This window comes from Lampris incognitus, chromosome 11, assembly GCF_029633865.1.
Source record: "Lampris incognitus isolate fLamInc1 chromosome 11, fLamInc1.hap2, whole genome shotgun sequence".
Classification (NCBI taxonomy): Eukaryota; Metazoa; Chordata; class Actinopteri; order Lampriformes; family Lampridae; genus Lampris; species Lampris incognitus.
Genome location: NC_079221.1, coordinates 2943508 through 2955084, shown reverse-complemented (window position 1 = coordinate 2955084; position 11577 = coordinate 2943508). Strand labels below are relative to the sequence as shown.

Below are 11577 nucleotides of genomic sequence, written 5' to 3'. Positions count from 1 at the left end.
ACGTCCATATAAATGCAGAAAAATTGGCGTTTTCATAACGAAAAATGGCAGAAAGTTTTTCATCGTAGCATTTTCCAATTGTTTTTGAAAAGTTTGCCATCCGCATTAAAACGTAGAAGCGATGGAAAAGGTCTCTTTTATTGGGCACGCACAGGCCGCTTAAAAACTAAAAACTACACTGACAATGTCACTATTGACAAACGAATCCGGGTCTTTTCCAACCAGAAACCCTGGATGACTGGCGAAGTTCAGACACTTCTCAGAGACCAAAACACTGCTTGAGCCAACTTAGGGGAAGCATCAAGTCACCAAGGAGGCCTATAAGAAAAATCGAGGACCATATCACAGACAACGATCCACAGCGGGTGTGGCAGGGAATACAGCGCATCACGAACCACAAGGACAGCAACCCTGTGACAGTCAACGCCGATGCCTCACTGGCAGAGGAACTAAACCGTTTCTTTTCCCACTCTGAGGTAAAAAGGCCTAACAGAGATTCATTGCCTCCACCTGCCTCTGGCACCCACACACTCGCTCCACAGGAACATGAAGTGAGACATGTGCTCAGGTTGGTGAACCCGAGGAAGGCCGCTGGTCCTGACCGATTTTCTGGGAAGGTACTTAAAGCCTGTGCTGACCAGCTCTCAGGGGTCTTCACACTAAGATCTTTAATCTTTCTCTAACACAAGCCATCGAGCCAACCTGTCTAAAGTCAGCCATTAGTCATCCCTGTCCCCTAAAAGCCAGCCATCGACAATCCAAACAACTTCAGACCGATCACACACACTTCAGTAGTCATGAAGTGTTTTGAGAGACTGGTCTCACAGCACATCAGAGTCAGCCTCCCTCCCTCCTTCGACCCACATCAGTTTGCTTACAGAGCTACTGAAGATGCCATCACTGAAGATGCCATCACAGCTCTGCTGAGTGCCATCACCACAGCTCTTCACACAACACTGAGTCACTTAACGGGGAACTATGTAAGCATGCTCGTCATAGACTATAGCTCAGCATTCAATACAGTCATTCCAGACGTACTAGTCAGTAAACTGTCTGACTTAAGCCTCCCCCTTCCCACCTGCACATAGATAAAGGACTTACTCACTAACTGCCCACAAACTGTTAAACTTGGCCCCCACCTCTCCTCCGCCCTCATGCTCAGCACTTGCTCTCCACAAGGCTCTGTGCTGAGTCCATTTCTCTATGCTCTATACACCTGTGACTGCACTCCAACCCATCCCACTAACACCATCATTAGATTCGTGGATGACACCACTGTGGTCGGCCTTATCACAGGAGGAGATGAGTTGGCCTACAGAGATGAGGTCCAGAAATCGACAGGGTTGTGTTCAACAAACATCCTGACACTGAACACCCAAAAAAAAAAAAAATCCTTATTGACTTCAGGAAGCACAGAGTAGATAGGCCCTGCCACACTACATCAACGGGGATTGTATGGAAAAGGTTCCAACCTCCAAATTCCTGGGAACCCCCACATCTCTGAGGACCTCTCCTGGTCAGCTGACACCATAGCGGTTGTTAGAAGGCACAGCAGCAACTACACTTCCTGAGAGTGCTCAGGAAAATAGGCTTGAAGAAAAGCTGCTGGTGGCCTTCTACCGCTCCGCCATCAAGAGCGTACTGGCGGACTGCATCTCAGCATGGCACGCTGGCTGCTCAGCAGCAGCAGACAGGAGAGCTCTTCAGAGGGCCATCAACACTGCACAGAAAATGCTCGGCTGCCCTCTGCCCTCCCTGGAAGACATTTCCAGCTCCCGCTGCCTCAGCAGAGCCAAGAACATTTTAAAAGACACTTCTCATCCTGGACACCACCTGTTTGACCTGATGCCCTCTGGCAGGTGCTACAAGACCATCAAGATACAGACCACCAGATTTAAAAACAGTTTCTTTCCCTGGGCCATAAGTACACTGAACTCCAATAAGCACTGAATGACCCTCGTGTGCAGTATGTTGACTGTCTTTCTAGAGCAAACCATTCCTTCATACCAGTGCAATAATTACATTCATTCTAGCTCAGTAATTATATCTATTCAAGTACAAAATCACACTGTATTTACCTGTTTTATCTTATTCATTATTTTAGAACCTCTGTTGTTGGATGAGATTGTTTGGATGTTGTGGTTGTTTTTGTTTTGTTTCCCTGTGTGTTTAATGAACCAATCAGGAGCAGTGCTCTTAATTTCACTGTCCATCCATCCATCCATTATCCAAACCGCTTATCCTGCTCTCGTGGGGCGGGATGCTGGAGCCTATCCCAGCAGTCATTGGGCGGCAGGTGGGGAGACACCCTGGACAGGCCGCCAGGCCATCACACACACATATACACACACACACACACACACACACACACACACACACACACCTAGGGACAAGTTAGTACAGCTGATTCACCTAACCTACATGTCTTTGGAGTTTGGACTGTGGGAGGAAACCCACGCAGACACGGGGAGAACATGCCAACTCCACACAGGACGACCCCCAAGGTTGGACTACCCCGGTGCTCGAACCCAGGACCTTCTTGCTGTGAGGCGACCGCGCTAACCACTGCACCACCGTGCCGCCCCAATTTCATTGTATTCTATACAATGACAAAGTCTATCTTCTTCCTTCTGTCAGCTTTTTCTGAGATAAAATGACAATTATACATCAGTGTTCTGGAAACGACAGTGCTAGACTGTTGTTTTCAAACGCGGCGTCTTTGAGGAACATTTTCTGAAGCTGTTTTCAGTGGTCAGAAAGGCCGGCATTGTACGGACATGGTCTTAAATCCTGTTTAGCGTGGGGAGGTCTTCATAGGTTAATGACCCGTTTCCTCCAGAGGGCAGTCGATATGGTTTTGTCATCTTTCCTACTTGTTAGCCATTTGTCTGGCATGCCCTCATTAATGGCATAATTGAATTATCTTGTGTGTGTGGAAACCGTTTTAACCTTTAAACGCCTCTGAGCAGCCCCTCCCTACACATCTTTCCTTGAAAGCTTTTTTTTTTTAAATGTCGTTTCCTTTTTCGTTCCACCGAATAGCGGTGAAACTGGTGCAGGTCTGTGCATGTTAAATGTTTGGAGTTAAACAACAAGAACCCGAGTCGGGGGGATGTCATCCTTGCTCCTGTGAGAAAGTGCTTTCATGCTGTTAGGAAAAACCCTCTCCTCTGTGGAACGCTCCTTTGTTCGCTTTGCACAATGATGGCATGTTTTCGACGCTCCGGTGGCATTTTAATCTTAACGGCAGTGTTTCAATTTTCTCTTCTTTTTTTTTTTTGCATATTTGCTGCAATGTTTGCCTTCTTCTGTACTTTTTCCCCCACTTGCATCAAGTCTGCCGTGTGTTCCCTGATAACCTACTTAAAAGCTCAGGTTGTTGTTTCATACTCTCCGGTTTCAGTCGTCCCGTGTTGCGTTTGGCGGTAGGCAGAGGGAGAGCAGGCTTTTTCGGCTGAGGTGGATGTGTTGATCTGCTGTGCTGTAGTATGAATGTGAGTGTGGGCTGCGGCAGTGAGGACAAGTTTTGCCCTCAGCAGCTCTGCATCACACCCACATCCACCTAGGAGCGCACCATCTGCGTGTCCCTGATGGTGCGCTGGCACTTGTGCTGTCTGGGACATGGACATGAAAGGGGATGGGGACACGGAAGGCTAGTGCTCCTGCCTGTCCCCCCCTCCCCCCCGCCCACTCCAGCCCCCATGCCCTCCTGCAGTCCGCCACATTTCCCTCGGTGTCCAGGCTATTTGTGCCATGGTAACTGTGCCAGCCTGCCAGCTCAGACACAGATTCCACCTCTCGTCTCCCTCCTCGCCAGCGTGATGACTCAGCAGCTCCTGCAGGGTTTCCAGCCTCCTCCCTCCCTACCTCGGTGATACACAACCCTCATCAGACAAAACAGTGTTTTGTCACACTCTCTCCCTCTCTCTCTCTCTCTCTCTCCCTCTCTCTCTAACCCCCTTCCTGACCTGAATACAAAGCAGACGAAAATAATGGAAAGTCCATCTACCCGCTGTTCCTACACACTCACTCAACATATGTTCGTCAAACGTTTGATTTGATATGACGTTTTGAAGGCATTGATTAGCCGTGTGGGCAGAAATGTTAATCAGCTCCCCTCGCATGTGCTTGAGCCATCGATTCTCATCACTGTCTAAATAGTGTCTCTATTTGGGTGCAAATGTGGCCATCACTGTATTTGAATGCAGTGCTTAATCATTCCCAACTAATCACTTCGAAACACCCCCAGTCTCCTAAAGAAGTGCTTATTAGGATAGGCCTGTGGGGGTGGGTGGGTGGGGGGGACTGGCAGTGTGTTATGTGAGGTCAGTCCCCACTTCCGGTCTTCACTCGAGTTACTTCTTTGTTAAGCTCAGCTTGATTCTCAGCCTACTTCTGGCACCGCTTTACAACAAGGCTTACTTTTATGGAGGTTTTACACGCGACTGACTTGATTAATGGTTAAGAGCTCATATGTTAATGCATTATGAATCAGTCATAAGCTCTTTTAACATATCAATAAAAAGACTTCCCATGTTGGGAGCCCACTTTTTATCAATACGAAAGGATCTCCATAGACATTCTCTCAGAAGCCACGTGACCGGCAAAGGCTACCGAGTCATACTCTCAGTGAATAACGTGACATGAAAATGCAGCGCATGAGCAACTACAGTTACAGTAGTTAAGTTTAGTAGGGGAGCTTTTTGTTTTATTTTGGGGAGGGGGGGTTTCTCTTCTTTCTCCCCAGTTGTATCCGGCCAATTACCCCCACTTTCCAAGCCGTCCCGGTCTCTGCTCCACCCCCTCTGCCGATCTGGGAAGGGCTGCAGACTACCACATGTCTCCTCCAATACACGTGGAGTCACCAGCCGCTTCTTTTCACCTGACAGTGAGGAGTTTCACCAGGGGGGCGTAGCACGTGGGAGGATCTCGCTATTCCCCCCTGAGTTCCCCCTCCCCCCCGAACAGGCGCCCCGACCAACCAGAGGAGGCACTAGTGCAGCGTCCAGGACACATACCCACATCCGGCTTCCCACCTGCAGACACGGCCAATTATGTCTGTAGGGACACCTGACCAAGCTTGAGGTAACACGGGGATTCGAACCGGCGAGCCTAGTGGTGGTAGGCAACAGAATAGACTGGTACACTACCCGGATGGCCTAATTAGGGCAGTTTGGGATTTTTGCTGACTTTGTGCAAAACTTTGGACCAAAGCGGTAATATTTCGCAGAAGAAGTTCTTCTTTGTCAGGAAGATCTACATTCAGCCTGTGGCAGCTCATGCATTTGTTTTGAGGAGAAGAAGAGTGAGAAATGTGGTGGTGTTTGAGGAGAAGAAGAGTGAGAAATGTGGTGGTGTTTGAGGAGAAGAAGAGTGAGCGATGTGGTGGTGTTTGAGGAGAAGAAGAGTGAGAAATGTGGTGGTGTTTGAGGAGAAGAAGAGTGAGCGATGTGGTGGTGTTTGAGGAGAAGAAGAGTGAGAAATGTGGTGGTGTTTGAGGAGAAGAAGAGTGAGAAATGTGGTGGTGTTTGAGGAGAAGGAGAGTGAGAGATGTAGTGGTGTTTGAAGAGAAGAAGAGAGAGAGATGTGGTGGTGTTTGAAGAGAAGAAGAGTGAGCGATGTAGTGGTGTTTGAAGAGAAGGAGAGTGAGAGATGTGGTGGTGTTTGAAGAGAAGAAGAGTGAGAGATGTAGTGGTGTTTGAAGAGAAGAAGAGTGAGCGATGTAGTGGTGTTTGAAGAGAAGAAGAGTGAGAGATGTAGTGGTGTTTGAAGAGAAGAAGAGTGAGAGATTTAGTGGTGTTTGAAGAGAAGAAGAGTGAGCGATGTAGTGGTGTTTGAAGAGAAGAAGAGTGAGAGATGTAGTGGTGTTTGAAGAGTGAGAGATGTAGTGGTGTTTGAAGAGAAGAAGAGTGAGCGATGTAGTGGTGTTTGAAGAGAAGAAGAGTGAGAGATGTAGTGGTGTTTGAAGAGAAGAAGAGTGAGAGATTTAGTGGTGTTTGAAGAGAAGAAGAGTGAGCGATGTAGTGGTGTTTGAAGAGAAGAAGAGTGAGAGATGTAGTGGTGTTTGAAGAGTGAGAGATGTAGTGGTGTTTGAAGAGAAGAAGAGTGAGAGATGTGGTGTTTGAGGGGAAGAAGAGTGAGAGATGTAGTGGTGTTTGAAGAGAAGAAGAGTGAGAGATGTGGTGTTTGAAGAGAAGAAGAGTGAGAGATGTAGTGGTCTTTGAGAGAAGAAGAGTGAGAGATGTAGTGGTGTTTGAAGAGAAGAAGAGTGAGAGATGTAGTGGTGTTTGAAGAGAAGAAGAGTGAGAGATGTGGTGTTTGAAGGGAAGAAGAGTGAGCGATGTGGTGGTGTTTGAAGGGAAGAAGAGTGAGAGCTGTAGTGGTGTTTGAAGGGAAGAAGAGTGAGAGATGTGGTGTTTGAAGGGAAGAAGAGAGAGATGTGGTGTTTGAGGGGAAGAAGAGAGAGATGTAGTGGTGTTTGAGGGGAAGAAGAGTGAGCGATGTGGTGTTTGAAGGGAAGAAGAGTGAGAGATGTAGTGGTGTTTGAAGGGAAGAAGAGTGAGCGATGTGGTGTTTGAAGAGAAGAAGAGTGAGAGATGTGGTGTTTGAAGAGAAGAAAAGTGAGAGATGTGGTGTTTGAGGGGAAGAAGAGTGAGAGATGTAGTGGTGTTTGAAGAGAAGAAGAGTGAGAGATGTAGTGGTGTTTGAAGGGAAGAAGAGTGAGAGATGTAGTGGTGTTTGAGGGGAAGAAGAGTGAGAGATGTAGTGGTGTTTGAGGGGAAGAAGAGTGAGCGATGTGGTGGTGTTTGAGGGGAAGAAGAGTGAGAGATGTAGTGGTGTTTGAGGGGAAGAAGAGTGAGAGATGTAGTGGTGTTTGAAGAGAAGAAGAGTGAGAGATGTAGTGGTGTTTGAGGGGAAGAAGAGTGAAAGATGTAGTGGTGTTTGAGGGGAAGAAGAGTGAGAGATGTAGTGGTGTTTGAAGAGAAGAAGAGTGAGAGATTTAGTGGTGTTTGAAGAGTGAGAGATGTAGTGGTGCTTGAAGGGAAGAAGATTGAGAGATTTAGTGGTGTTTGAAGAGAAGAAGAGTGAGGTTTAGTGGTGTTTGAAGAGAAGAAGAGTGAGAGATGTAGTGGTGTTTGAGGGGAAGAAGAGTGAGCGATGTAGTGGTGTTTGAAGAGAAGAAGAGTGAGAGATGTAGTGGTGTTTGAAGAGAAGAAGAGTGAGAGATGTGGTGTTTGAGGGGAAGAAGAGTGAGAGATGTAGTGGTGTTTGAGGGGAAGAAGAGTGAGAGATGTGGTGTTTGAGGGGAAGAAGAGTGAGAGATGTAGTGGTGTTTGAAGAGAAGAAGAGTGAGAGATGTGGTGTTTGAGGGGAAGAAGAGTGAGCGATGTGGTGGTGTTTGAGGGGAAGAAGAGTGAGAGATGTAGTGGTGTTTGAGGGGAAGAAGAGTGAGCGATATAGTAGTGTTTGAAGAGTGAGGTTTAGTGGTGTTTGAAGAGAAGAAGAGTGAGAGATGTGGTGTTTGAAGAGAAGAAGAGTGAGCGATGTAGTGGTGTTTGAAGAGAAGAAGAGTGAGAGATGTGGTGTTTGAGGGGAAGAAGAGTGAGCGATGTGGTGGTGTTTGAGGGGAAGAAGAATGAGGGATGTAGTGGTGTTTGAGGGGAAGAAGAGTGAGAGATGTAGTGGTGTTTGAAGGGAAGAAGAGTGAGAGATGTGGTGTTTGAGGGGAAGAAGAGTGAGCGATGTGGTGTTTGAGGGGAAGAAGACTGAGCGATGTAGTGGTGTTTGAAGAGAAGAAGAGTGAGAGATGTGGTGTTTGAAGAGAAGAAGAGTGAGCGATGTAGTGGTGTTTGAGGGGAAGAAGAGTGAGAGATTTAGTGGTGTTTGAAGAGTGAGAGATGTAGTGGTGTTTGAAGAGAAGAAGAGTGAGAGATGTAGTGGTGTTTGAGGGGAAGAAGAGTGAACGATGTGGTGGTGTTTGAGGGGAAGAAGAGTGAGCGATGTGGTGTTTGAGGGGAAGAAGAGTGAGAGATGTGGTGGTGTTTGAAGAGAAGAAGAGTGAGCGATGTAGTGGTGTTTGAAGAGAAGAAGAGTGAGCGATGTAGTGGTGTTTGAGGGGAAGAAGAGTGAGCGGTGTGGGTGTGTTTGAGGGGAAGAAGAGTGAGAGATGTGGTGTTTGAAGAGAAGAAGAGTGAGAGATGTAGTGGTGTTTGAGGGGAAGAAGAGTGAGCGATGTGGTGGTGTTTGAAGAGAAGAAGAGTGAGCGATGTGGTGGTGTTTGAGGGGAAGAAGAGTGAGCGATGTGGTGGTGTTTGAAGAGTGAGGTTTAGTGGTGTTTGAAGAGAAGAAGAGTGAGAGATGTAGTGGTGTTTGAAGAGAAGAAGAGTGAGCGATGTAGTGGTGTTTGAGGGGAAGAAGAGTGAGAGATGTAGTGGTGTTTGAGGGGAAGAAGAGTGAGAGATGTGGTGTTTGAGGGGAAGAAGAGTGAGAGATGTAGTGGTGTTTGAGGGGAAGAAGAGTGAGCGATGTGGTGTTTGAGGGGAAGAAGAGTGAGCGATGTAGTGGTGTTTGAAGAGAAGAAGAGTGAGCGATGTAGTGGTGTTTGAAGAGAAGAAGAGTGAGCGATGTAGTGGTGTTTGAAGAGAAGAAGAGTGAGAGATGTAGTGGTGTTTGAAGAGTGAGAGATGTGGTGGTCTTGCGGGAGAAACAGCTTTTGCAAGATCTGCAGCGAAGAGGTAATGCGTCTGTGATTATAGCCGTGTACCTCGTCTGTGTGCTGTAAAACATTTCGTCAGGTTTCACAGGGAAACTTGTGCATTTTTAATCTTCTTGCTGATGTTCTCATTTATCTGATCATCTAATCACGTAGTTTCAGATTGTTTATGAAGACTCCCGGGTGGTCTCCCAACCTGATTACCCCAAAAAGTCTTGTTAAATTGCTGCATCAACTTATTAATGATTTATGATGATTAATAAATTAGTTTTTAACATTAGTAAAGCAAATATTAACCACTCACAACCCCCTTTATAAAGTATGCCCTACTGCTCAGCATGTGCTGTCACCCCGGGCTTTTTGCTAGTAACACCATGGAGGGTGATCTGTATCTGACCTCCCTCTTCATCCATCCCTTGGCTCACAATGACGCCTATGATACTAAATAGTGGCTGGAGGTTCTCAGAATATGGCAGCCATCATGAGCTTCCTGAGGGGAGGGAGGAAGGGGGGGGGGAGGGGGGAGGAGAGAGAGCGAAGAGGGGAAAACTCTTAACACGACTTTTGCATTCACCCTTTGTGACATTTTTCCCATCTTTTCCAGGATAATGTGAATCTTCATGACCTTAAGCCAGCATTCCCATTTTTACCGTGAAATACTGGACCGCTGTAACTCGTACGACAGCAAGGTCTTGTCCAGAAAATGCACAAAATCAATACCGCTCTCCTTTGTGGTCGCTGGTTCCTCTGCTCCAAGTTTACTACCAGAGCGCTCCATCAGTGGATACACCAAGAGGGGAGGTGGGGGCTGAGGCAGAGCGAGGGGGAAAATGAGAGCACACCCTTGGCAGGATGTCAGCTCTGTGCACACACACTGCAGAATGCTGCCAGAGAATTCAATATGCAGGGATAAGGGACTGTAGTGTACACACACACACACACACACACACACACACACACACACACACACACACACACACACACACACACACACACAGGAAGCGCCAAAAAAGTTGTCTGTCTACTCAGATCGCAATCGGTTCTGCATATGCTCGGCCTGCCTGTCTCCCTCTCAAGAATTCCAGCAGAGGTTTCTTATATCTAGGTTAGCTATGTGCTATGTGCTGTGTGCTGTGTGCTGTGTGCTATGTGCTATGTGCTGTGTGCTGTGTGCTGTGTACTGTGTGCTGTGTCCTGTGTGCTATGTGCTGTGTGCTGTGTGCTATGTGCTGTGTGCTATGTGCTGTGTGCTGTGTGCTATGTGCTGTGTGCTGTGTGCTATGTGCTGTGTGCTGTGTACTGTGTGCTATGTGCTGTGTGCTGTGTGCTATGTGCTGTGTGCTGTGTGCTATGTGCTGTGTGCTGTGTGCTATGTGCTATGTGCTGTGTGCTGTGTCCTATGTGCTGTGTGCTATGTGCTGTGTGCTGTGTGCTATGTGCTATGTGCTGTGTGCTGTGTCCTGTGTGCTGTGTGCTATGTGCTATGTGCTGTGTCCTGTGTGCTATGTGCTGTGTGCTATGTGCTATGTACTGTGTGCTATGTGCTGTGTGCTATGTGCTATGTGCTGTGTCCTGTGTGCTATGTACTGTGTGCTATGTGCTGTGTGCTATGTGCTATGTGCTGTGTCCTGTGTGCTATGTACTGTGTGCTATGTGCTGTGTGCTATGTGCTATGTGCTGTGTGCTATGTGCTATGTACTGTGTCCTGTGTGCTATGTGCTGTGTGCTATGTGCTATGTACTGTGTGCTGTGTACTGTGTGCTGTGTGCTGCAGCCGTGTGTCCCACAAACAAGGCTGTAACCATGCCGCTGTCCACTTAGTTTATTTTTGCTAATACACTGTCTATATACTGTTACTTACTACTACTATAACTTGTACTACTGCTACTACCATAACTTCTGCTACTACTGCCACCATGCACACACACACACACACACACACACACACACACACACACACACACACACACACACACACACACACGCATGTTGAACGATCTTGAATTGGTCTGTGATGTGTGGCTCACTGCTTTTGATTAACTTGCCCTGTAATGAAGGCATGTGAGAGGGGAATTGAGACGGAGATAATTCAAATGCCTCTTGAAGGATTCCTGGGTGATAAACGTAAACGAAAACGCGACGGCCCATTTACTTGCGCTGATGGAGGCCATTAAACGGACCCCTGTGACATGCTCTGGTTAGTTAAATGAGGTGAGTTATCGATCTGTCAGATGGGAGAGATTGAGGATATTCTGTCCCCTGCCGTCCTCTTGTTCGTGAGTGCCTGGGCTGTCTGTTGTACCACAAGAGGTTTTTTTCTCCTTTTTTCCCCTCTAAGCCTCATACCCTTGAAAGCACCAGGCTTCACACTGTCTCGCTGCCGTCTCACGCCTCTAGCCATCTCTATGCCCCCTTTTCCCCTGCCCCCTGGCTGCACCCTGGCCCAGCCTTACGGCCTGCCAGCTTCGTTCGGAGGGATGTGCCCTCCTTCCTGCTGTCCCCCTGAGCAGAGTAACACCAGATACCCCCTGGCTCCACCACTCTTCTTCTGTCTTGCCCTGCTGCTATTACGCCGCCTGCCCCCCCCCCATAAAAAACAAACCCAACATCGTCGTCCATTTTCTCCCACACTGACCTCATTCACTGCCCCACTATCCTCTGGCTGCCCCCTGGCTATACCTAACTGCCCCTTCGGTGCTCCCCGTGTCCTCCTGCCCCCGGCCGGCGCGCCCCTTTCCCCGGCAATCCTGGGCCGAAAGGAGCAGACAGAGCTCCTGATTATCTCTGCGTGGCAGCCTCTGTTTTGTGCCCTGATTAAAGGAGCAGCATGTGGTCTGTGTGTGAGCGGGTCCGTACAGATGCCG

General features: G+C 47.9%; 1 protein-coding gene across 1 annotated transcript in view; it reads left to right on the top strand.

Moving 5' to 3' along the window:
- The first annotated feature begins 797 nt into the window (after positions 1 to 797).
- Positions 798 to 11577, top strand: part of LOC130120966 (activin receptor type-1-like) — a 25365-nt gene continuing 14585 nt past the window's right edge. The window contains exons 1-4 of the mRNA XM_056289794.1: positions 798 to 980; positions 1089 to 1325; positions 1534 to 1859; positions 11052 to 11224. Of these exons, the coding sequence (XP_056145769.1) occupies positions 798 to 980; positions 1089 to 1325; positions 1534 to 1859; positions 11052 to 11224 (919 nt within the window). The remainder of the gene's footprint in view (positions 981 to 1088; positions 1326 to 1533; positions 1860 to 11051; positions 11225 to 11577) is intronic.